The 26923-nt window shown below is 41.9% G+C and overlaps 2 protein-coding genes across 2 annotated transcripts; both read right to left on the bottom strand.

The window, feature by feature from the left end:
• Positions 1 to 1286: 1286 nt before the first annotated feature.
• On the bottom strand, positions 1287 to 26448 carry LOC139644384 (protein NLRC3-like). Its single transcript, XM_071519755.1, has 10 exons — positions 26309 to 26448; positions 26080 to 26196; positions 25339 to 25473; positions 24981 to 25044; positions 24597 to 24822; positions 22358 to 24161; positions 22078 to 22251; positions 2732 to 2905; positions 2470 to 2516; positions 1287 to 2208 (listed from the first exon to the last, which is right to left on the bottom strand). The coding sequence occupies exons 1-10, from the start codon at positions 26395 to 26397 to the stop codon at positions 1622 to 1624; spliced, it is 3417 nt and encodes a 1138-aa protein (XP_071375856.1). The 5' UTR covers positions 26398 to 26448; the 3' UTR covers positions 1287 to 1621.
• LOC139644393 (uncharacterized) lies at positions 7866 to 15827 on the bottom strand. The gene is made up of 9 exons (XM_071519761.1): positions 15723 to 15827; positions 14606 to 14836; positions 13963 to 14042; positions 13745 to 13807; positions 13224 to 13326; positions 13000 to 13116; positions 12768 to 12902; positions 12589 to 12667; positions 7866 to 8198 (listed from the first exon to the last, which is right to left on the bottom strand). Exons 5-9 carry the CDS (start codon positions 13310 to 13312, stop codon positions 7866 to 7868), a joined length of 753 nt encoding a protein of 250 aa, XP_071375862.1. The 5' UTR covers positions 13313 to 13326; positions 13745 to 13807; positions 13963 to 14042; positions 14606 to 14836; positions 15723 to 15827.
• Positions 26449 to 26923: the final 475 nt, after the last annotated feature.

Here is a 26923-nt window from a genome sequence, read left to right as displayed (position 1 = left end):
TCACATGCTCTTTGACGCCCACATCAAACATCTGTGCAAAACCTCCTTCTACTCTACCATCAGGAGCATCTCCAAACTGCGTCCCACTCTTAACCTGTCAGACGTGGAGAAACTTATCCATGCCTTTGTCTCCTCAAGGCTGGACTACTGCAGTATTCTTATTACCTTATTACTTCTCCTGTACTTTGTTCTGCTACTGTACTGTACATTGCTGCTGTGACACCCGAATTTCCCCTTGGGGATCAATGAAGTGCATCTTATATTATCTTATCTTAAAACATATTACACCCATCCTACGCTCACTGTACTGGCTCCCTGCCTCCTCCAGGATCAAATACAAAATAATTCTGTTTACCTATCAGTGCATCCATAGAAATATCCTTCCCTACCTCAAGGAACACACCCCAAACGTCCACCTGTAACCTGCGATCCAGCAGCAACCTCCTTCTCCGTGCCCCCATGACCGAGCTCCACACCATGGGGGATCGGGCCTTCTGCTCGGCTGCACCTTGTCTCTGGAATACTCTCCCTGACCACCTGGGGGCACCACAGACTTTTGATGCTTTTAAAAGGGGACCTTATTTTAAAAGAGCCTTTCCTTAACTTTGTGTTGTTTCTGTTTCTTTGTTTTTATACATTATGTCTTAGACTTTCCATTTTAGTATGGCCTTTCTTTGCATTGCTTTTAATTAGATATTTTGTTGTTGGTTTGTTTTACCTGTTTTTATGCACTTATTATGCACCCTGTAGCACTTTGAGATTTACTTGTGATGAAAAGTACATTACAAATAAAATGTATTATTATTATTATTATTATTATTATTATTATTATTATTATTATTATTATCAGTAGTAGTAGTAGTAGTAGTAGTAGTAGTAGTAGTAGTATTATAATTCTGCCTGTTTTCCATTATCATCACTGACAGCTGGATCAGTAGTGACAGTGGATCCCAGAGCAGCTGATGTTGGAGGCAGACTGCTGCTGAACTGATATGGAGGAGTGTTTGCAATGGAAATGTTCTACCAAAGTGAAGCATCATTTCCATTCTTTTTTTTTTTGACGTGAAAGAATCACCATTAAATAAATAGGAATTAAAAGTATCCCTATTACATGCACAGTAAGTATCAACAGTAAAAATACATGTTAAGTGTCTTCTCTTTTGTTTCTTCATAGCCAGTAAGTTTTTCTTATTCACTGCATTAACTTCTGTAGGTTCAGCTAAAAGGATCAGTGGTCTAGCTGTGTTCACTGTGACTGCTCTTTCAATATTAGGGTTAGGGTTGAAATTAAAACATTTTATTAACTGGTCACATTTTCTATGCTAAATGTTTTCCATTAAACTTACAACTGCATTTATCTGATACACAGAACATACATTGATTCTGGTTAAATATCTCATTCATTGAATATCTCATTCATTTGATTTTCCAAATAAAAAATGTGATGTTAAAACCATGTTCAGTTACTCTAGACATACATAGTACATGCATACAATACATAGTAGAAGACACATAGTGAAATGAGTAGCAAACCTATCTGAAAACACAAACAATATTCTCACTTTAAAATGTAGGTGTGTGTGTGTGTGTGTGTGATCCTGTATAGAGTAAACTCATTTGATCATTTGAGCAGGTGTCTCTCCGGTAACTCTCCGTCCTCTATCTGACACAGAGACACTGAGGAGTCAAACCAAAATTTAACCCTTAACGCAACCCTAAACACAGGGTAGAGGGGTTCAGTGAATGTGGAGTGGAAGGTGTGGAGGTGGATCAGTGTGTTAGAGGAGACTCTGTAGAAGGACAGAGTGCCAGCAGGCCAGTCCAGATAGACTGCTACTCTGTCAGAGTCAGAGGAGGAGGGGATACGTATGACTGTTTTGCTGTTTTTGTGCTGGGCAAAGTAACTTTCACCAAAGCAGAACAGACTCCAGGACTTGTCATTCCATCCAAGCCTGCTGCCAGCACCCTCTCCTCTCCTTCTGATTCCTCTGTATGCCACTCCTATATCAACCCTTCCTTTCTTCTCTACCTCCCAGTAACAGCGCCCAGTCAGACCATTTCTACACAGCACCTGGGGCCAGTAGTCAAATCTCTCTGGGTGATCAGGATGTAGCTGCTCCTCTCTCACCACTGTCACCTTTCTGTTGTCCTCAGACAGAGAGAGATTTATGTGTGCTGTGTTTGGGTCCAGTGTGAGTTCACAGGCATCTGAAGGGAAGAACAAGACACAATACAGCAGCAGTTTCTGATCTAATAAACCCATTCTATGTATTATTTGTTGATTTATTGGCAGTTGGACAATTCATTTGTTAAAAGTTTCATGATGACACATTATATCAGCCATCATCTGCATTCCCAGTAGGATTTGAATAAATGGATGTCACATACTGCTGTTTAGATAGGCTTTCCATCTAAACAGTTGAATATGTGCTGCTTTGTTTTCATTAATAAAACTAAATACACACTTACACTTTCTCAGACCTGATTTCAACCACCGCACTTCACCATGGTCCAGACTGGGGATGGATAAACAAAGTCAAACCAGCATAGTCTCTTTGATTCATGGGCAATAAATAACCTTCCCTATGAATTATTTTCCATACAACGTCACTCATATCCAACATTAAACATTAAACAATATGCCACAGATTCACAGTCTGACAGAAAATGGTTGCCAACTCTAATCTCTCTATAAGATATTGCCTCTGCCTGGCAGAAAGCCTCTCCATACCTGAGAGTGTCCAGTCTCCAGTGTGGATCCTCCAGTCCAGGAGAGAGCAGGTTCACTCCTGAGTCTCCTGGATGATTGTAGCTCAGGTCCAGCTCTCTCAAATGGGAGGGGTTGGAGCTCAGAGCTGAGGCCAGAGAAGCACAGCCTTCCTCTGTGACCAGACAGCCTGACAACCTACACACACACAGAGTTTGTTATTATATAGTTTGTTATTTATTGTTTATTCTTAAGGATTGCTTATGCCTGGGAGAAACATATTAACATATTAATGGATTTCATTCACACTGGGAACATAGATATTACTAGAAACTTGAATGTGTTTCAAAAGGGAAGGAAAAAAAGGAAGTGATGTACTACTTCATTTCAGAAGTTGGGTCTAATACTTCCATGGTCCGCAAGTTGTAGAGCCCCTGTGAAAGTAAAGTAAGTCAAATATCTAGTTTTATCATTTATTAATTTTGTTCTGATTTAACTCTCAACTATATTGTGAAACAAAGAGACCTTTGTAGAGACATTTAAGTGGAACCAGATGTTGAGGCCCTGTTTTGAAGGTTTCCAGTAACATGACTTCATGTATGTTCATGGGCTGGGAGCATGATCGGAGCATGATCAGCTCATGGCTTTGTGCCAATTGGTTGAAAACATTTAAGAAAATATGCATATACCAATCACAGATCATTTCTATGTCTCTTAGAAACGATATAAGTTCAAGTATTCTGTTTTTGCATTGAGACATACTGATGTAAGCTTTGGGTTTGAGTCTCCTTATTATTGAACAATAATAATTTCATTAATCTTCAAATCCGTCAGTGCTTGTGTCTTTATTTTGTGCATGTGCCCAGTGTTTTGACAGATTTCCACGACACTCCGTCCCAGAAAAATGGCTCAGTTGGGGTTCAGCACCAGGGACAGCGCTCTCTCCCACACAAGAAACCACTGGGCACAGTGTGGGATGGCTGATATGTTCCCACCCTGGTGTGGCAGGGGTGGAGAGAACCCAGCTGCAGGCGATCAGTTAGTTAGTCAGTGGAGAATGCAGACACTTTGAATACCACGCTAAATTGGGGAAAGTGACTGACATAGCAATATGGAACACACTATAGCCGCCCCAGCTGAAAACCCAGGCCGACCTCCACATCCATCCATCCAGACTCTATGCCAACACACGGTGCAGCAAGAGGGTGCAGCAAGAGAGCATAGCCCGCAGTCCCACAGAGCTGCTGATGAAGCTGACGTCGGAGGCTGATGTGGAAGCTTTCCTCAAAGTATTTGAGAGATCCGCGACTTGAGATTGGACACCTGCAGAGTGAGGTGGAATTCTCGATCCGTTCCTGGCGGGGGAATTACAGCAAGCCCACCAGGAATTGCCCCCAGTGGAGGCAGCTCAATATCCTTCCTTAACAAGAGGTGGTGGAAACCCTTCCGATACCGGTCTTGGTTGGTAGAGATTGTGTCCTTTATTGGAACAGTGGCCCACAGCACCCCAGATGAGGCGCGGCTGGAAGAAGGCAGAGCTGAGGTAAAACCGCCCAACTCAAGCCAGTTTATGCCACAGCACAGATGAGTGAAGGGGAATAGCCACCTACAGAGAATGAGATGGGCAGACTGGAGCCACCAGGAGAGTCCACAGAATCAGCCCAGAAGAGACCCAGCCAGACCCAGCCGCACTTGAAGCGATTGACACAAATGTTTTCACAGAGTTTCCACTTGGGGAAGAGGGGGATGTGAACTACCCCGGATGGTTTGCCACTGCACAACAGACCAACCCTAATCTGATGCAGGCCCAGGGAGATGTCCAGATAATTGAGGGACAGCTCCAGCCAGGTGTGAGTAATGCTACATACCCCCATTTGGAGTACAAAACAGGTTGCTGTACAGAGTAATTAAGGTGGCAGATGAAGTGGTGAATCATTTGCTGGTACCGAGACTATATGTATCTGAAGACCTGTACCTAGCTCACATCCATTGTTTAGGAGCCTTTTTTTGTTTAGGAGGATCTGGGGGTTGAAAAAACATACAAGAGAATCCAGATGTGGTTCTACTGGTCTGCCATCAAAAAGGCTTTGGTGGCTGCTGTCACTGTGGTGAGTGCCACACCTCCGCTCCCAATACCTACCATTGGAGCCCAATGGTCCCTCTCCCCATAATTGAGACCCCCTGCAATGGATATTGTGGGACCCCACATTGCAATGGATACTGTGGGACCTCTCCCAAAATCCAGTCTGGGCCACCATTACATCCTAGTGCTGATGGATTATGCTACACAGTATCCTGAGGCCTTCCCTTTACGAACAGCCAGCGCCAGGGCAGTGGACCGAGAGGTATTTTTGTTATTCTCACAAGCAGCAAGCATAGCCAAAGAGATATTTACTAACCAAGGAACTGGCTTCATGTCTAAGGTAATGAAGGAGATGTGCCACAGACTTCAGGTGAAGCAACTGCTTACCTCAGTATACCACCCCAAGACAGATTGACTGGTGGAAAGGTTCAACGCTACCCTTAAGAGTATGCTTAGGAAGTTGATTGATGAAGATGGAAAAAACGGGGATCAGTTACTGCTGTATGTTCTGTTTTCCATCAGGGAGTTGGACCAAACCATAAAACACATGGAGCAGATGCACCAATGCATGACCAAAGTGTGGCCAATTGTCCAGAGAATAGGGATTGTGGACGAATCTTGCAGCACATGGTCCAGCCTAATTGTGATGGTCCCAAAACCAGATGGCAGGCCACGGTTCTGCAACAACTTCGTAAACTTATTGAGATATCATAGTTTGATGCCTAGCACGTGCCAGGAGTGGATGAACTGATAGAGTGGTTGGCCCGCAAGATTCATCGGATTCATCGGATTCATTGGACCTGACCAAGGGATACTGGCAAGTCCCTCTTACCGAGCCAAGGAGAAAACTGCGTTCTTGACCCCAGATGGCCTCTATCAGTATCAGGTCCTCCCCTTTAGTGTCCATGGCACCTCAGCCACATTCCAGCAAATGATGGACGAGATTCTGCGGCCACATCAGAAATATGCTGCCGCATGTCAGGCACACCAACAGCCCCAAAAGAAACCCCAGCAGCCACATCAGAAATATGCTGCCGCATGTCAGGCACACCAACAGCCCCAAAAGAAACCCCAGTATGGGCTTCACCAAAGCAAATGTTCCAAAAGAAACACATCTGCATTTTAATGATGTCAAAACAGTTCCACACAGAACCTCCATGCACTAATTAAAAGATCTGAGATCATAAGGACCTAAACAATAGTATGGTCTGGTCACTGCCCTGTGCTCCCCAGGGGTCCAGATCCCTGTGCGTTTTCACATGACTGGAGAGTTACCTGGCATGAATGTGCCTCACCTGTGCACAGAGCAGAAGGAATATTTCCTGCTCTATGCAAAACCTGCAAAATATACCAAGTAACAGACTTTAATTGAGCTTTCTGTTGAGCTTTCTGTCAGGCCGCAACCTGCACCCTTGGTGCATCCCAGATAAACCTCCCTCAACTCCTCCAAGAGAGTTCAAAGTTGATTCATGAAGGACAGAGGGCTCTGTCCGAGAATCTGCTAAAGAACAAAAGAACCAACAAGATGACCTACCTGAGATTAACCTTCTCGTGTTTGGACAAAGACTTGTCACTCTGCTGCGAGGATGCTTCACCATAACCAGACACTCGTAAGAACGACCTCTATTCACACATCAATGGCACAGATATTACCCAATTGATTACCAAACCTAAATCTTGTCTTGTGTATGCATTTCCTGTGTATTTCTTAGTTTCTGTTATCTTGTGTGTCATAGATGTAGGTGTATAGTGTAGATATGTGCGTTAACTGATGAAACTTGTGCACAGGAACCTGGCAAGTTGCATTTATGAAATGCCTATCCTCTCATCGTGGAAAGAATTAATTCCTTCAGATTAAGGCCCTTTAGCAGATCCTAAGTGGTCCCTTACCACGGTTCTGTATTACTGAGACCCAAGATACAGTGGTGCCCCAAAATGGATGATGATTATGCTTCATCAAAAATATAATATTATAAGGCACATCTAATCAAATCAACCCTCCCTTTTATTCCTACAGCAGTGACAATGAGAAAGATGAGGGCAGCGATTAAGAGAATGATGAGGCAGAGTGTGAGGAAGATGAGGACAGTGATTATGAAGATATGGGCAATGATAAGGAAAACCTGGGCACTGCCAAAGAGCCTCATCACACAAAGTGGACGTGCATAGAGTGCAAAGTGGAGTTGTGCATCTATCAGAGCAAGAATAGCTTCCTTCTGGATCACAACAAATAAGACCAGGTGATCCTAATGATCAATAAACAGTGAAAATCCAAAAAGTTCATGAACTGTTCAAAATCACTCAAAAATTACCTTTGACCGTGACCCGCATTTGACCAGGAAATTATGTTAATTAGATGGCATGTAACCCAGTTATGTCAATAAAGTTTTATCAAAATGTTTCAAGTACAAACTGTTGATCTTGCTTTGTGTTTTAATTTGGTCCACTTTGGCTTATTTTTTAACTCAATTTGTGACAGAATCTTCAACGTTCTTTTTGGTGTTTTAGGTTTCAACAACAGAGGCAGTGAGGAGAGGAAATAAGGGAATATGATCATGGACACTAGTTCACAGAAGGTAGAAAGGAGTACCAAAAGTTGTTATCACAATTGGTTTGAAAATTATATAAGCAGAGAAAATCTTACACAGTTTAGGTGGTTGTTCACTTATAGTTACCAACACATAAACCAGGATTTAAATGGTCATGTGTTGAACAGGTTGAGGAACACTGACCTGAGACTTTCCAGTCTACATTGTGGACTCCCCAGTCCAGCAGAGAGCAGCCTCACTCCTGAATCCTGCAGGTCGTTGTTACTCAGGTCCAGCTCTCTCAGACTAGAGGACTTGGAGCTGAGAACTGAGACCAGAGCTTCACAGCTTCTCTCTGACAGCTTACAGCCACTCAGCCTGGAAACATAAGTGATAAACTATATTTAATTTTGTCTTAAGAAAAAATTACATATTTAATATATTTAATCTGTCCAGTTATCTATGTACCTACAAAGATTTATTGGAGGCTTGGACTACTGGCAGCAGCCTCAGAAGACCCTCCTCTGAAGAAGAGTATTTCTTCAGGTCAAACACGTCCAGCTCTTTTTCTGATGACAGTAAGATGAAGAGGGGAGAGTTTCTCTGTGGAAAGGCTTCCTGATCTCAGGTACTGTTGGATCCCCTCCACTAGAGAACGGTCATTCAGCTCATTCAGACAGTGGAACAGATTGATGCTTCTCTCTGGAGAGGGATTCTCTCTGATCTTGTCCTTGATGTACTGGACTGTTTCCTGATTGGTCTGTGAGTTACTTCCTACTTGTTTCAGCAGGCCTCGTAGGAGAGTCTGATTGGTCTGCAGTGAAAGGCCCAGGAGGAAGCGGAGGAACAAGTCCAGGTGTCCATTTGGACTCTGTAAGGCCTTGTCCACAGCACAATGGTAGAGGTGACTTACGTTAGAGTTGTTTCTTAAAGGTCCCATATTATGAAAAACACGTTTTTCCTTGCCCATACACATATACTTTAGTCATCCCTCAACCTAACAACCCCCAGAATGTGAGAAGTGAATGCCTCTGCATTGTTGCCCTAGCCTCCTCCCTGGGAACACATGCCAGAAAACGAGCCGTTTTGATTTGGCTCCCCTTGTGACGTTCAAAGGGGAGCAATTTGCATACGCCGACCTCCAAGGTGGATAACCACTCCCACTCCCCTCTGCTCTCTGTGGGCTGTCGGCCGCCATTGTTTTCCTTCGCTGCTACAGCTTAGCAGATGTCAAAAGCAAGAGCAAAACATGCTAAATGTTCCGTTGTTGGCTTCAAGGCTGAACACGGAGCTCTACACTGCCTCTCAGCATCGGAAGATAAAAAGATATTTTTTTACAATAACTACAGTAAACTTAGTCCAAATTTGCGTGTTTGTGCTAACCGCTTTACCTCGGACCGCTTCGTAAACGAGTGTCAATACAAAGCAGGATTTACATCAACACTGCTCCTGGAAGATGGAAGATGGATTTATCCCAACTGGATGTGGCCCAAAAGCAAATGTTGCAAAGCAATCGGTAAGTGTCGCCACTTTGTGATGATATTTACAGTTGGGTGCAGTCAGCTGGGCTTGAGAACATGTCGAGGTTTGCTAACGTGTGTAAAGTTATGTTCCATTTGCTTGTTTGCGACATTGTTTTCATGTTTGTTTTTTAACACAGTCTATGGTGCTTTGTTGCTAAATCAGTTGCCGTGTGTGGAGAGATGTGTCCGCTAACGTAGCTTGAGAATGAGAAATGAATACGGTAGTTTATGGTGTTTCAGTCCGATTAGCATCGGGTAGCGATTTAGCTCCAGTCCCGATGGGACGGAGTTTGATGCGGGCCTGTGAATACGAGGAAGCCTGTTGGCCACAACGACAACAACAGTTAGCAGTCGTCTAGTTAACCAGGCCCCGAAAGGACAAAGCTACTATGATCCAGGCTAGGAGTTAGTGCCGTTAGCGGCGTGCTAATCTAGCGTTAGCGTTAGCGTTAGCTAAGGTTAGCTCCTCTGGCTCACTTTGCGGACACATCTCCTTTCTAGACAGCCGCACCTAACGTGGCAAAACTCGAACAGTACTTTGTTTATCGGGGACTCTGGTCACCGCAAACATTTCACTTCTAACGCCAAATGAATGGAAGGGGGTTACTGGCTGATGACATGTAATATTTCACGTTCTGTCTTTACACCTAGTCTGGCAACTCTAGTCTTGTAATCAGCTGGGGTTCTGGCAAAAAATAACTAGAAAACCTGAACAAGAGACTACAATAAATGCTACCTTTCTCGAGATTGTAATGTCCTATTTTACTTGAGACTGTGTTTAGAACCAACTACATGGTAATTATTGAGGCTGTAGTTTGTGGTAATGTTACTGGATTGCAGTATACTGTAAGGTGTAGGTATTACTCATGATGCAATATCCTAAACAATATTTGAGATAATTGGTTGCATTAAACATTGCTATTCCCTGCTATGGGGCCAGCACATCTCAGACAGTCGTTAAATAAATATACAAATGTTATAACAAAGTATAAACTATAGTATAAAATAATTTATGACTCAAAATTGCACATTTTGCTACTCGCCAGTGTCAGGCCACACTATGCAATGTATATTATTTTGTAATGGAACAACTGATGACTTCTGTGTTTCTGTTACTCCACAGATTACATCGATGAGTTGATGGACTTCATCTTTGATCAAGTCTTCCAGGACCCTGCACCTCATGTGAGCCAGGTTTTGAAGATCCCCATCCCAGAAGACTTGTGCGCCCAGTCTGACAGGCCAGCCGAGGTGGACGTCATTGCAGCCACGTGTCTCGGTTCAATCAAGAGGCAGTCTGAACCCGACGCAGCTGGCAGCATCATGGAGCTCACAACATGCACAGCACCACACACACACACTGGTATCAATACTCTGACCCTGAGACCTAGAAAGCCCCAGCACTAGCTGACAAAGGATCTGTAGGCTAGACACTGAGAAGAGGGTACACATACTGTCAATATATTTCATTTGAATACTTAGTCTCTTCTATTGTTGTTTTGGTTATCTGGCATGAGGTCAGGTTGTAGTTGGGTGTTTTCCACGAATACATAAGATAACTAAAAACATCAAATTATAAATCATTATTGTGATTGATACACCCTGTGTACACTCACAGATGTAGATTTTGTAACATAAGCAGCCCAGTATGGTCCTCTATAAGCAATATGTTATGTTTCTACATGTGCCTTTTTTATACCTTTTCTAAAATAAAATAATTTTATTCTGTATGAACAGTCAGTGTTGTGGTTACTTATTGGTTTCACATTTAATTTACATGGGTGTGTAAAGGGAAAAACGTATATAATCCCACACACAGTGTCTATACTTACATGGTGCTTTACTACATTTCAATGACTGAAATGTAATAAAGCACCATGCAAGTGTAGACAGTGTGTTGGATTATATTACTTTTTCAGTAACTTTTGTCCTATGCCCCTGTCACTAAAAGACTTTTAGGTGTGCTAAAGTTTTTTCTACATGGATGTGTAATAAAGTATAACAACACACAGTTATTTTACTCAAATTTATTGTCATGTAAAGTATTATCCAAAGTCACATGTTCAAATCAATTCATGCACAGAATGCATAAAAGAAACTTACTGTTCTCTACCTCCAAGCTGTAAGGGCCCGTAGTCTGCTTTATAAATGTTCATTGCATTCTGTAGTGAGAACACATTCAAACATACAGGCTCCAGACCAGGATGACCAACACGCATGTAGGTGGATCCTGAAGCTGCTTCATTCTTCTGGTAACCTAAGGAATGAGAAAGGGTAACTGTTACTGAATTTTGCAAGCTTTATAGGAACATTACACTGACGATTACGTTTATCTATATTATATGTTTATTAGCACAGACAATTTAGAGTAGATGTGAGTACTGTACAACCTAATGTACAGGACAAACAAAGGTGTCAACTCTAGAAGAGGTAAGATGTTATGTACAGGGGGAATGACCAGCAGGCCTCCATGAGATGCAGTTTTTGAATATTTCAGCTATAGTTCTAAAACTGTTGAGCTAGCGTTATAGCTGAGTAACACTGGCATAAATTACGACAGTCATGTGTCCAAATGGTAGATAGCATGGGACATAACCATATGTTTGCCGGTGTCGTGACAATATTTGTATCCACTGCAGATGAGTTCTTTTGCGTCTTCACATCAATTTGATGTATTTGAACATAATAACTACATAATGTCTGGTGTGGATTTGTTTCCTATCGCTAGCCAGTACAACGGCAATTGGAAGACACTTCATGGAACAACATTACAGCAGCTATCCAAGTAGCCAGCTAAAAGCTACCGACACCTACTGTGTTGACGAGCTTACTAGACAGCCTCAAACCACCGGCACCGGTGAACGTCAGGCTAAAAACGAATCAAACAAACCATACGGTATAGTTACAGTGCGAGACACTCCGGCAGGTAACGTTAGATATCGTTTTTATGGGATACAAATTTGTCCGCTATGGCTATCCAGAAAGACCACATAACGTTAGCCGACGCAACCACATACACACACACGGCGAGAAAGTAGGAAAACAGTGAAATTTCAACCTACCAGTCAGAGACATCCTGCTGTAACCGTGTCTGTAAAACCTCGGCAGTTGCATCCTCTTGTTCGGTTGACAGATTCCGCCTCAAAACTGTAGGTTTTACATGTTGTGTCACGGAGTTTTCTTCTACAAGCAGCTGCCATGTTGGTCTTGGAGTTTTTCCGCGTCTGCACCCTCCCCCCTCACCCAGCCGATCAGGCGGCCAATCAGAGCAGCGCCTCATTACCAGAGCATCCCCGCCCACTCAGAACAGCGCATAGTTAATGAGGGGAGAAACTGAGAGGATGGAGAGGCCCCATAGAGCCTGGATTTGGGTGTTTTTTTGCAACAGAATTCATAACCTTATTTTAAAGACCACTGAGAAATGTTTTAAACAGCTAAAAAGAGCATAATATGGGACCTTTAATATTAGAAAACTTCTATTGGCACAATAAAAAAACAAGTCTAATGAGTTTTTGTACAAAACAGATTTTAGTGCAAATAAGATTGATAATCTGGCACATCAGGTTAAGTGGATTTAGGGCAGGCAGTGAAATTTGGGCACAATGATAAAAAGAACGGCTCTCACCAAGTACGACTCAGTTCCCTTCGTTCATACCAAAGAGCCATTGAAAAGAATTGGATCGTTCGCAAACGTAACATCACTAATTCATTTGTAGCTGAAGGAAAAAGTGTTGTAGATTTACACACCATAAATATGGAGGCTAGGTCTGTTTGATTCTCCTGGGCAGGCTGGCCACTGGGAACCTCTGACTTCTCCTGGTGAACTCTGTGGAGAAAACATGATGTATTATGTCTCCAGATATCAACACACACACATTCTATATCTCATGATGTCTTACCTCTGCTCAGTAGAGTCAGATACTAACATACTCATCTGTTTTTCTTGCTTTTGCTCAGTAGAGTGGTGTCTATCTTTGATGGCAATAGGTGGCTCCATAGACTGGTCACTCTTCATGGACACACAGCTGGGTACAGGGGAGTCTGGTCTCTCCTGCTGGACTCTAGTGGAAATACAGGAAGGATCCCCACCATTTTACAGTACATGTTTTGTGGATGTTTAGCTGTTGTTTTTTTATTATCTATTTCACACATTTTCACCTCTGCTCAGTAGAGTGATTTCCATCTCCAAAGTTTAAGGGCTCAGAAATAGACAAGTCACTCTTCAAGGACACACAGCTGGGCACAGGGGAGTCTGGTCTCTCCTGCTGGACTGGGCTTCAAAACAACAGAGACAGACCTTTTACTCTCAATAATCAAGGTGTAATGATTGATTGATTTCACTGCTGAGAACAGTCATGGACGGTTAGAAATCCTCATCTTACCTCTCAGCTTTGGTCTGGCTGTCATGTTCCCCAGACAGAGTGGTTTTAGAGGGAGGGAGCCCCTCCTCTCTCTCCTCAGACAGATTCATGGTAGAGAGTACACCTGTACAGAAACACACCCAACATGCTGTGTTAGTTGGACTGATTCATTACAACAAGGTTTCCATTACAGAATAAATCAGGCCGACTTCAGTGTTTCAACTTCAAACTATAGGCTGTGCAGGCAACTTGGTTCCCTGATTAAACATGTTCATATAGCAAAATAAATTATCATTACTACTTCTACTTTATTAGATTACTGTACCATTGAGACCAAACACTAATATGTTAGAAAACTGTTGAGTTATATTTTGAACCTAAACAGCACTTTTTCACACAGAGACGGGTTGGAGATTTCCTTTTTATACGCTGAATAAGCTAATGCTAGGTGGTAACAAAAATAGTAAAAGTAATAGTAAAGTAATAAAAAATAATAACTATAATATTAATATTAATATTATTAATAATGATAACAATTATACCTTTATGCAGGAATGTTTATTGAGATCAAGATCTCTTTTTCAAGGGAGACCTGCAATACAGTTCTAAAAAAGACATACAAGTACAGTTCATTTACACATTGTCACACAGCAAACTATTAGCAAACAAAACCAAATCAGAGGATATGTTTGGATAGGGTAATTAAACTATATTACACTGTAAACTATCATGTAAAGTGCGATACCTAAAGTTACGATACCTTTTGGTGTTGAAAATAGTCTGTGCCACACCTTAAGTGAAAGTAGTCAAAGCAGTTTAACAAGGGATAACCTGATAGACCTGATAGAGAGAGAGAGAGAGAGAGAGAATTCTAAACACTTTATTACCAAATTTCAAAAAACACTACTACAACCACTCAATAAAAACACTAATTAAAAAGTAAGGCCCAGTTCCCCCTGCTCATCAGCAGAACACAGCACCCCTTTAACCCCTCAAACTCCTGTGTGGAGTGCCAGCATCCTCTCAAAGAAGAGTTAGGCCCCATGTCCACAAGCCACCTCATTGGTTTGACCTCCCATCAGTGCAGCCTGGTGGTGGACCTTGACCGCCACCATGTACAGAGCCTTCTTGCTGATGACTGTGAACTGCTCCAGATGTGGTATGTTAAACCCTGCATATTTTTTAATGCTTTGTAACATTTTTCACTATCTTTGTTGTTTTCCTCAAAGCAGTGGCATGCTTTCTCAGTCGAAAGCACTTATTTTCATCTACGTCAAAACCCACCAGCTTCTGCACATGATCTAATGAACCTGTCTGTGTTGGGAAAGAATATTTCACCTTGAGCCATTTGCCAAAAGTTTCATCAAGCAAATCACTAATAAACTGGAATGTGTATAACTCACCAGTTTGTGACACTGTATCTGAGACTACAGATGAAGTGACTGACTCTGGATCATACTCCATCTCTTACATCTCACTGTTCACCCGGTTAGTGGGAACCAGCGGATCTGATAGACCCGCCTCCCTGCCAGTCTCCACACCCCAACCGGGCTAAGCATGTCTCCCTCCGGTACAGCCCTCAGCCACTGCCCGGTCATCAGCTGACACACACAAGGGTACTATAGAGCAGCCAGCTGGGTGGTAAAAGTAGTATTAAATATGACAACATTCAGTCAATTTAGCTTCAATCAAGCTGGTTGGCCTGTAAACATGCATTTACATTTTTACAGCAAGATACACAATTATTATTAATTAACAAAATCTTGAGTGTTTTTAAATGACTGATTATTTGATTAGCCTGTATGAACATGAAATAAAAAGGAAAAAATAAGGTTCTAAATTCAACATAAGCTGAAAAAAATATGTATCATCAGCCTCGTATTGGCAAAAGGCCACTGACATTATGTTCTGCTCATGGGCATGTCACTACTGTAACGCAGATGAAATGCACCCGCCTTTTCACACTGGCAAATGCATGATGCAAGCCATTTGGAATGAAAGTTTCACTCATCTCTATAGTACACTCTTTGGCTGACAACCGGTGCTTGTGGAACACACTGCGGCTACTCTGAAAGTACAGAGCCTCGCATTTTCCTCTGCACCCAGGGAAATCTGAGTTTCCTCCTGATGAGGCTAGCATTACTACTTTTACATATGGATTTGAGTACTTTTTTCACCACTGTCCCTGATGCCAGGGTCCCATATCCAGGCTATCCAAACTGATTACTGTACACTAGCGACTTTACACTCATATATCAGCTAGACAACTAGTAGGCTACTATGACAAACATCATGAAATTAGTGTTGCTCTGGCTTTGCACAATTAAATAATGAATTGCAAATTAGCCTACCAAAACACTGAGATAGGCCAACCAATGCCAACTGGGCCCATGTATACTACTGTACAGTCAATCGGTCGGCAAAGGAAATGTAACATTTAGCTTGATCAAATTCTGTGAATAGAATGAGCTACATATATATAGGCTAGATATACAGTATATCATCAATGATGTTACTCACACGCAGGATCGGCAAGCCACTCTAGTGGCGTCTGTGAACCTCAAGCAATAGAAAAGTTTGGCATGTGGAAAAACACAGAAGTACTTGAGGATAGGTGTGACACTCATACCTGTTGGGGCAAGTGAACTTGGCTCCGCCCAGCTGCCTCTTCCATTGTGATGTAGAGATAGATCTGACTCAGACATGCTGGGATTCCTGCTTTAGAATTCCCTTCTAACAAACACTGAAACGTCTTCAGATTAGACGTGAGTTGACATTGACACACTGCAGTAAAGGTTTCTGAATGAAAAACATGAATTAAAAAACACGCTTGCAGAAAAAATAAAACTTGTAGATAGATGAGAATAAAATGGGCAAAAATAAAGGATATAAAAGCCTGTCTGTAAAAATTTGTTTTCGGATCTGATCTATAGTACCAATATATAGTACCAAACTCAGCTTCTCAGATAGGATCTTCTAAAGCCCAGAAACCTGGAGCAAAGGCCCTGTCACCTTTGACCTTTAGTCCAGACTTCAGACTGTCCAGGAAGACACTGAGGTCTCTCCCCAGCCCGTCCATCTGCTGACCAAGTGAGGAGGGAGCTGAGGAGGCTCCATCCCTGCAAGACTGTGGGTGCTGATGACATCAGCTCCAGGGAGCTCAAAACATGGACCTATCAGCTGTGAGGCTCCTGCAGCTTCTCTTCAGCTGCTCACTGAGCCTGCAGAGGGCGCCACCGCTGCAGACAACATCCTGTATTGTCCCCATGTTCAAGAAGGGCTGGTCCAGTGTCCTGAAGCACTACAGAGCAGAGGTACTAACATCCAGCACATCATGAAGACCTTGGAGAGGTTGTCTTGGATCATCTTAGACCTCTTGTGAGACTCCTGGAGCCTCTGCACTCTGCTACCAGACTCATATAGGAGTGGATGATGCTGGATCATGTACCTGCTGCACAGCATGCTACCATCTGGATGAAGCTGAAAACACAGTGGGAACCATGTTGCTTTATTTCTCCAGTGCTTTGACATTTAATACCATTCAGCCCCTCTTGGATAAATCATGTTATCTACAGAAGTTCTCAATAATGGGGGGATTAGAGAGAGGAGAGGAGATGATTGCTGTAGTTTGGTGATAAATAACTCAGTTTGCTTGTACTCAGTTTAGTGTTTGATACAGTAGATGTATCTCACACGTTTTGACTAGTGGTGTGTTTGTCCTCCCATTAGCAGCAGAAGCACAGTGATGAAGCTCTTAGTGAAATTACCATGTAGATAGCTTTCTCACTGTGTTGTTAACATGCCATTAATATTACAATATTATTCTGGATTATTATTAAATTTAAGAGTTGGCATATGTAAATGTCATATTCCTGATGAGCACAAACCCTGCTTTTTACAAACTTGAATACTGCTTAGCTGGTATAGCTATTAGCTGATGTATGTAAACATTGGATCCTGTTAACTGTTGGTTTATATTGTCTATAATGTTTAAATTCTGTTTCCATAGTAATACTCCAAGTATTCTGCTCTTCCATGTGGATGTTCTTGTTACAATATGGATACACATGTAAACAAGTCTATTGCCAATTTGATTATCAGGGATATAAGCTAGCATCCAGAATACTACCTGTGAATACTACCTCTGTATGATGTTTTATACAGTCATTTCTTTGTCAGTCCAGAAGGGGGAGCTACTCTTTGACAAGAAATATTTCCTGTAACTGCCCTTAACATGAGTCTTTAATAGGTACAATAGCACAACAATACAGACCAAATACATAAATACATACACAAAAAAATAAATACACAAATAGACTACCTACCACATTTGTCATATGACTCATGTAGGCCTTAAGGCAGGAAAATATACTTTTAAACATACCGCTTGTTTACTTTCAGAGCAGAAACAAACTGCAGAGCAACAATATAAAAGTACAGAAAGCCAGTCAGCCTGCACACATGCTGTAGTCAGTCCAATCCACAAGAGGGCGAGCTCACTCCACACAAAGACCTCAACCAACAGATCCCATTATCCCAAATTTTACCTGAACAAACATTTCAGATGCTTCACAGAAAATTGTGTGCATGTTACTCTCACTGTCAGACATTTTATTCAGTCTGTAATACATTGCTGTTTTTATCCAAGGTCAGTCAGTGGCAGCTGTGTTTTACAGGTCGAGTACTTTAAGACTGTAAAAGCTCTGTAAAAATCGACCTGTACATTGAATGAGGACAGGCGAAGAAAGTTCCAGAATTGTGTAAAACTGGGTGAAATAAGGCCTACAGAGGCTTCCATATGAAATTCACATGAAAATCATTGAACATTTATGAAACCTGGAGTAAAGTTGACCTGTATTTTGAGTTAGGATAGTTTAACTTCCAAAATAGGGTAAAATGTGGGTTAAAAGGTGTTTCTCTATATGGAATTTAATTTATATGGAAATGATTATATAAACAAATGACAAAACCTTTCTGAATAAAGGAGAAAATAAAAATTACATTTCCACCAGTTCAGTGTAAATAGGGCTAAAAGAGATATTTCTCTTTGGTAGAATAATAGCACACATACATCTGGAAGACTTCATGGATGATCAGTCATAAATATTGGACACATAGGGACCAGTAGTTGGCACAATTCACTGTCAGTTGGAAAACCCATTATAAAAAATGTTGTTTTTATCCAAGGTGAGTCAGTGGCAGCTGTGTTTTACAGGTACCTTGATAACCAAGGAAAAGAATATTCAAATCATATTATTTAATTCTGTGTCTTGGATCATACTTATTGAACAGTAATTAGGCTTGTTTTCCATGATCAATACTGAGAGCTGATCAGTGGTGACAGTGGATCGCAGGGCAACTGATGTTGAAGGCAGACTGCTGCTGAACTGATATGGAGGAGAGTGTTTAATGAACATCACATTAAACACACTGGTTGTAGAAGTAAATAAATCCTCTACTTTAAGTAAAAGCTGAGCTGCCATGATCCAAAAATATTCAGTAGATAAAAATAAAAGTTTTCCATTATTTTCTTTTCTGAAGTGAAACAACCACCATTAAAGACAGAGGAAGTGAAAGTATCCTCATTAAATGCACAGTAAGTATCAACAGTAAAAGTACATGTTTAGTGTCTCTTTGTAATTCATAGCCAGGAAGTTTTCCATCTTCAGTGCATTAACCTCTGTAGGTTAGCTAAAAGGATCAGTGGTCCAGCTGTGTTCACACTGACTGCTCTTTCAAAATTAGATTGGTTGAACTTAAAAGATTTTCATTAACGGGTCACATTTTCTATACTAAAAGTTTTTCATTAAACTTACAAGTAGCTGCATGTGTCTGATACACAGAATGGAGTACAAGAAAAGACAAAGAAAAAGAGGACATTTGCTTTTAAATGTAATGGACTCACCGAGGTTCTCCAAAATGGGAATAACATACACTGGCTTGGTTCAGCCAATTTAGGCAATGTGAATAAATGTTACTTTTTACTTGATTATGAGAAGTAATGACTCAGCAGAACAATCAAACAATCAAACATTTAACCTTTTTTTCTGTGAAAGCATTGTAAAAAACAAGAGACATGTTTAGCTTGGACTGGTGAGATGAATAAAATGCCAAACAAAAGTCTAAAGCAAAGTGTTTGTGTATGTGTCTGTCTGTGTGAGATCCTGTACAGAGTGAACTGTCATTTCTGTAGCTGTCACACAGGAGGTGACTCTCCCTCCTCTATCTGACAAAGAGACAGTGAGGAACCAAACAACTCAAATCCAACCCTAAACCCAAACTTAAATGCAGGGTAGAGGGGTTCAGTGAATGTGGAGTGGAAGGTGTGGAGGTGGATCATTGTGTCAGAGGAAACTCTGTAGAAGGACAGAGTGCCAGCAGACCAGTCCAGATACACTCCTACTCTGTCAGAGTCAGAGGAGGGGGGGATACGTATGGATGTATTGTGCAAGGGAGTGTAACTATTACCAGAGCAGTACAGAATCCAAGACTTGTCATTCCATCCAAGCCTGCTGTCTTCACTGTTTCCTCTCCTTCTGATTCCTCTGTATGCCATTCCTATATCGACCCTTCCTTTCTTCTCTACCTCCCAGTAACAGCGACCAGTCAGACCATTTCCACAAAGCACCTGATACCAGTAGTCAAATCTCTCTGGGTGTTCAGGATGTAACTGCTCCTCTCTCACCTCTGTCACCTTTCTGTTTCCCTCAGACAGAGAGAGGTTCCTGTGTGCTGTGTTTGGGTCCAGTGTGAGTTCACAGGCATCTGATGGGGAGAACAAGACACAATACAGCAGCAGTTTCTGATCTAATAAACCTGTTGTGCTTATTTGTTGATTCATTGACAGTTTGACAATTTTTTGAGGTTTCATGATGACACGTTATATCAGCCATGATCTGCGTTCTCAGTAGGATTTGAATGCATGGATGTCACATCCTGCTGAGTAGGTAAGTAGTAAAACGAAATACACACTTACATTTCCTCAGACCTGATTTCAACCATTGCACTCCACCATGGTCCAGACTGGAAATGGATAAACAAATTAAAACCAGCATAGTCTCTTTGACAAATGGGCTTTAAATCCCTATGAATGATTTTCCATACAATGTCATTCATATCCAACATTAAGCATTAAACAATAAAGCTTTACGGTATGACTGAGAAAATTGTTACCAACTCTAATATCTCTAGAAGACATTTCTTCTGCCTGGCAGCAAGCCTCTCCATACCTGAGAGAGTCCAGTCTCCAGTGTGGATTCTCCAGTCCAGCAGAGAGCAGCTTCACTCCTGAGTCTCCTGGATGATTGTAGCTCAGGTCCAGCTCTCTCAGATGGGAGGGGTTGGAGCTCAGAGCTGAGGCCAGATAAGAACAGCTTTCCTCTGTGAGCAGACAGCCTGACAACCTACACACACACACACACACACACACACACACACACACACACACAGTTTATTATATACGTAGATCATTATTATTCCCAAACCTGTTCAGTTTTTGTTTGGTTAGGATTAGGGTTTTGTTTGGGTCTGGCTCCGAGCTACATAACATGTTGACTCCATATGATCTGTGACTTCTTTTAAATCACTTCTTAAAACACATTTTTATAGACTTTCTTTTATGTCATTTCGTCTTTTTATAATCTTTTTATTGTCTTTTTACCATCTTTTATCATTTTATCTTAATTTTATCTTACTTTCATTTTAACCTTACTGTTTTTCATCTTATCCACTATTTATTTGAATGCTCCTCTATTCCACCTCTGTCCTATCTGAATGCAATCACTGTTTATTATTGTTTTTTTAAATTCAAATTTTGAGTATTCTGTTTTTATTTTGACTGTGAAAGCACTTTGTAAACTCTGTTTTTAAAGGTGCTATATTTAAAGTTATCATGATCATTATCATTATTATCATCCCCGGTCTCCCCTACTGGCAGGTGATGTCACCACCTGTTGTACTCTATAGAAGGTGAGATCACCTGGCACCATTAGGTATCAGGGTTCACCACAAATTTGGGTTGGGGATTTAGCTACTCTTTAAAAGGAAAAGCTACATGTTAGATTTTCTCCTTAGTACACTGTTCTTAGTTGTGATAATGCTAGGAAAATCTATAATTATCTCCACTACAAACTGTTGATCCCATGATCTGCTTTGTGTTTTCATTTGGTCCAGTTTGAAAAATGTTTGTCCTTCTTTCTGGTATTTTAGGTTTCAATAACAGAGGCAGTAAGGACAGGAAATAAGGAAATGTTGCGATGGCCCCTGTGGTCTAATCTGTGTACCTACCCTGCAGGTGACTTAATCGCAGTAACTCAGTGCACCTGGGCCCGGTGCCCTGAAGTTAGTTAAGCGATGGCTGCAGTCATTCACTCTCTCTCTGCTTCTCCTTACAGGCACCCATTCCGGCTTGGTTGGCTTTGCTGCCTTAGTTTATTTGCTTTTATGCATATTCCAACACCCCTACATATACACACACACCCACCATTTAGCACTTACACATTTTACTGACATCACTGACGCTCACACTTCATACTTTAATTACTCAACTCATTCTTTGTAACTTGGTTAATTTGGTTTAATTTGGTTTAGTTGCCATTCGGTTTAGTTTTTGTAATACATATTTATTTTGTTAAACGTTTATCATGGTGTGTTTCCCTTTTGTTATGGCCTCTTGAGCCAGGTCGTAACAATATGGTCATGGACAGTAGTTCACAGAAGGTAGAAAGGAGTACCAAAAGATGGTATCACAATTGGTTTTGAAAATTGCATGAGCAAAGAAAAATTGACACATTTTAGGTGTTTATTCACTTATAGTAACCTATATACATACCAGGAATAAAATGGTCATGTGTTGAACAGGTTTTGGAATACTGACCTGAGAGTTTCCAGTCTACAGTGTGGACTGCCCAGTCCAGCAGAGAGCAGCTTCACTCCTGAATCCTGCAAGTCGTTGTTATTCAGGTCCAGCTCTCTCAGACTAGAGGATTGGGAGCTGAGAACAGAGGCCAGAGCTTCACAGCTTCTCTCTGACAGCTTACAGCCATTCAGCCTGAAAAGCATAATTGATAACACAGACACAATTATTTTGGATTTTTTTATCTTCAGAAAAAATGAGATTTTATAGATTTAATCTGTCCAGTTATCTATAAACCTACAGAGATATTTTGGAGGCTTTGACGACTGGTAGCAGCCTCAGAAGACCCTCCTCTGAAGCAGAGTATTTCTTCAAGTCAAACATGTCCAGCTCTTCTTCTGATGACAGTAAGATGAAGACCAGAGCCGACCACTGAGCAGGGGAGAGTTTGTCTGTGGAGAGACTTCCTGATCTCAGGTACTGTTGGATCTCCTCCACTAGAGAACGGTCATTCAGCTCATTCAGACAGTGGAACAGATTAATGCTTCTCTCTGGAGAGGGATTCTCCCTGATCTTCTCTTTGACGTACTGGACTGCTTTCTGATTGGTCTGTGAGCTACTTCCTGTCTGTGTCAGCAGGCCTCGCAGGAGAGTCTGATTGGTCTCCAGTGAAAGACCCAGGAGGAAGCGGAGGAACAAGTCCAGGTGTCCATTTGGACTCTGTAAGGCCTTGTCCACAGCTTTCTGGTAGAGGTGATTTATGTTAGAGTTGTTTCTTAATAGAGTAAACCACCAGGATGTTGGTTGTGGCTCTGACAGTAGATTGACATCAGTGTTGATGAATGACAGAAAGACATAAACAGCAGCCAGAAACTCCTGAATGCTCAGATGGACAAAGCAGAAAACCTTGTCCTGGTACAGCCCACGCTCCTCTTTAAAGATTTGTGTGAACACACCTGAGTACACTGAGGCTGCTCTGATATCAATGCCACACTCTGTCAGGTCTGCTTCATAGAAGATCAGGTTGCCTTTCTCCAGCTGCTCAAAAGCCAGTTTTCCCAGAGACTGGATGATCATCCTGGTCTCTGTAGTCCAGAGTGGATCTGTCTCAGCTCTCCCATGATACTTGACATTCCCATGTATGGACTGAACCACCAGGAAGTGGATGTACATCTCAGTCAGGGTCTTGGGCAGGTCTCCTCTCTCATCTGTTCTCAACACATGCTCCAGAACCGTAGCAGTGATCCAGCAGAAGACTGGGATGTGGCACATGATGTGGAGGCTTTGAGAAGTCTTGATGTGGGAGAGGATTCTGCTGGTCAGCTGCTGATCTCTGAATCTCTTCCTGAAGTACTCCTCCTTCTGTGGGTCAGTGAACCCTCTCACCTCTGTCACCATGTCAACGCACTCAGGAGGGATCTGATTGGCTGCTGCAGGTCGTGTGGTTATCCAGAGGCGAGCAGAGGGAAGCAGTTTCCCCTTGATGAGGTTTGTCAGCAGCACGTCCACTGAGGTTGACTCTGTAACATCAGTCCAGATCTCGTTGTTCTTGAAGTCTAGAGGAAGTCGACACTCATCCAGACCGTCAAAGATGAACACAACCTGGAACTTGTCAAACCTGCAGATTCCTGCTTCTTTGGTCTCAATAAAGAAGTGATGAAGAAGTTCCACCAAGCTGTACTTTTTCCCTTTCAGCAAATTCAGCTCTCTGAAAGTGAATGGAAATGTGAACTGTATATTGTGGTTGGCTTTGTCTTCAGCCCAGTCCAGAGTGAACTTCTGTGTTAAGACTGTTTTCCCAATGCCAGCCACTCCCTTTGTCATCAATGTTCTGATTGGTTTATCTCTTCCAGGTAAGGGTTTAAAGATGTCTTCACATCTGATTGGTGTTTCTGATCTTGCTGGTTTCCTAGATGCTGTTTCAATCTGTCTGACCTCATGTTCATCATTGACCTCTCCACTCCCTCCCTCTGAGATGTAGAGCTCTGTGTAGATCTGATTCAGAAGTGTTGGGTTTCCTGCTTTCGATGTCCCCTCAAACAAACATTGAAACTTCTCCTTTAGACTAGATTTGAGTTCACGCTGGCAAACATCAGGAAGAGATTCTGAATAAGAAACAACAAATAACATCAAAGAGTGAATGTCACAGTGAATATGAGAAATGTGGACCCTTTTGGGCAAATATATGTATTTTCGCACACCACGGTACCAATTCAGTTCATCATTGGTGGACAAATAGGTCTTGACTGTGTGTGCAGTTCAATGTGAAAGGCAACTCTGTTGATGATGACTGATATTGTTTATTAACATGCATCATTAACATGCAACATGTGTTCAACATTCTACACACATATATTAACCAGTCAATAGTTTTATCAGATTATCCATTGGGATTGTGCTCATTTACTATTTGATATGGAGTTGTATTGGCCTCCCTTGAGGAATATGTATATTCATAACAGTCTGCAAATTTTAACATCTTCCACTTTCCCACCATTTACCCTTTCCCCCCCATGTTAACCCTGTTAAAAGCCTCTTACTGCTCTCCAGAGAGTCAGCCAGCTCCTCCTGCTTCATTCTCCTCAGGAAGTGCAGTGTGATCTTCAGAAGTGCCTCTCTGCTCCTCCTCTGTTCTTCCTCCTCACTGTCCACCTCCTCCTCATCCTCCCACTCTCTCTCTAAGCATTCTGGGTAATCTGGACTCAGAACCCTCTGGAACTTCTTTAGCTCATCCTTCACAAAAGTGAAGATGTTCTCCTCAAGCAGCTTGAACAGAATAATATATCAATTAAATGTACATACTAAAATTGTGGAAGACAACATCAAAACCATCTTGCATAGATTGAAAGCCAGAAATTACCAGAATGGTTGTTTTGCATTTTATTTGTAGCAGAAGTAAAATGTGCTGTTGCACAATTACACACCATAAATATGGAGGCCAGGTCTGTTTGATGCTCCTGGGAAGACTGACCACTGGGAACCTCTGAACTCTTCAGATGAACTCTGCAGAGGAAACATAATGATGATGTATTAGGTCTGCAGATACCAACACACACACACACACACACACACACACACACACACACTGGTAGATAAAGGTGGCTGGGTTCTGTCATGATGGATCCAAGAAGAAACACAAGGTGAACTCTACTGTAAATGCTGCTCTGATTATTTGATGTGATGTTTTGAAATAGGAAACTCAATCAACAGAGTATAAAGGGCTAGACCAAATCTATGTTATGAATTCTTACCTCTGCTCAGTTGAGTCAGATAAGAACATACTCATCTGTTGTAAAGTCTTGCCTTCGTTCAGTAGAATGGTGTCCATCTTTGAAGGCAAATGGCAGCTCCATAGACTGGTCACTCTTCATGGACACACAGCTGGGTACAGGGGAGTCTGGTCTTTCCTGCTGGATCCTGCTCAAAACAAAGGATTTATAAATCAAAGGTGGTAGTAAAAATGTTAGAGCAGCAGGGTTTTGACAGGTTGGTTTGAATCCCAATATCCGCTTTGAAAATCAGAACGAATGTGTAAGTGTCCCACCAGCTACCCCCAATGTGCAAGGAACTTAATCTCCAAATTGTTTTGTTAGAGCTGCTGACCAACAGTAGAAGGCTATGGTTATACTGGGCAGCTCCCTAACTGCATGAATGTGAAGCAGGTTAATGCTGCAAAAAAACATGTATACTTGGTAAAGACATTCTTGGATAAATATTTGTTAAATAAGGACACACAATGTCATAGATGCAAAGCAGCCTACACAGTTCAGCATTAGAGGAGGAGGCGAGTGAATGATCCTGTAACTCACTCACTCACAGTTAGCCGATCTGATCCCATGTGGCCATTAGGAGGCATGGCAGTGAACATTCACTCGCATCCTCTCTGCAGTATTGCTGAACTGTGTAGGCCGTTTTGCATCTATGACCCTATGTCCTTGTTTAATTGTCTGTAGACATTGTCTGTAGACCTAACGACCACAAGGGGTCAGATAGGCTAACTGTGGGTGAGTGAGTGAGTTTTGCCTTTGCTCAGTAGTGCAGTATCCATCTTTGAAGGCAATGGGTGGCTCAATAGACTGATTGCTCTTCATGGACACACAACTGGGTACAGGGGAGTCTGGTCTCTCCTGCTGGAATGGGCTTCAACACAGACAGACCTTTTACTCTGAATAATGAAGGTATAATGATTTTCACTGCTGGGCTGTGAAAGAGATGGAGAACAGTCATGGACAGTTGGAGATCCTCATCTTACCTCTCAGCTTTGGTCTGGCGGTCATGTTCCCCAGACAGAGTGGTTTTAGAGGGATGGAGCCCCTCGTCTTTCTCCTCAGACTGACTCATGGTAGAGCGAACAGCCTTACAGAAACCCACGCAACATACTGTGTAAGTTGGACTGACTACATCAAGTTTTCCATTGCAGGATAGATCAGGCACCCCAACGCACTGTAGTAGAGGTTATATCAAAAGTAGTCAAAAGGCAAAATGCAAGCAGGTAACCAAATGCAAACCCCCACCCCCCCCACACACACACACACACACAAGATTTTATCATCTTGCCTATGGCACAAAAAAAGCAAGGAGGCAGCACGAAATTAAGTTGGTTTGGAGTATAGCACTCTAGCTTTGTATAGCAACCTGGATAGAAACATATTTTATACAGTAAACTGGATCCATAACATAACTGGATAAATACCTTAAAGGAAGAATTTGCAGTCATTTAAAAGTTTCATATTTGTATGCTTATTTTGAAAATACTATAAAGGCAAAAGGAAATGGGAATGTCCTGGTTTTATCCATGCAGCCAATAATATACCATAGCAATTTAAAAGTTTGACCCCATAGCAATAGTACAGTTGGACTCCCAGCA

Source organism: Centroberyx affinis, unplaced genomic scaffold (genome assembly GCF_046629955.1).
Source record: "Centroberyx affinis isolate AG114_WGS23_722 - 3 ecotype Tasmania unplaced genomic scaffold, CSIRO-AGI_Caff_v1 ptg000060l_1, whole genome shotgun sequence".
NCBI lineage: Eukaryota > Metazoa > Chordata > Actinopteri > Beryciformes > Berycidae > Centroberyx > Centroberyx affinis.
The sequence above is the reverse complement of the archived record's forward strand: the minus strand, read 5'-3'. Positions and strand labels throughout refer to the sequence as shown.

What these genes read in the sequence shown, in the direction of transcription:
- LOC139644393 (XM_071519761.1), bottom strand. Translation starts at nt 13,312, where the DNA reads ATGAATCTGTCTGAGGAGAGAGAGGAGGGGCTCCCTCCCTCTAAAACC. An exon ending in AGCCAGACCAAAGCTGAGAG is followed by an intron (nt 13,117 to 13,223) that starts GTAAGATGAGGA and finishes GTTGTTTTGAAG; the next exon opens with CCCAGTCCAGCAGGAGAGAC. An exon ending in CAAGAAAAACAGATGAGTAT is followed by an intron (nt 12,668 to 12,767) that starts GTTAGTATCTGA and finishes TTTTCTCCACAG; the next exon opens with AGTTCACCAGGAGAAGTCAG.
- LOC139644384 (XM_071519755.1), bottom strand. Translation starts at nt 26,397, where the DNA reads ATGAGTCAGTCTGAGGAGAAAGACGAGGGGCTCCATCCCTCTAAAACC. An exon ending in CGCCAGACCAAAGCTGAGAG is followed by an intron (nt 26,197 to 26,308) that starts GTAAGATGAGGA and finishes TCTGTGTTGAAG; the next exon opens with CCCATTCCAGCAGGAGAGAC. An exon ending in TGTAGACTGGAAACTCTCAG is followed by an intron (nt 2,906 to 22,077) that starts GTCAGTATTCCA and finishes GTGTGTGTGTAG; the next exon opens with GTTGTCAGGCTGTCTGGTCA.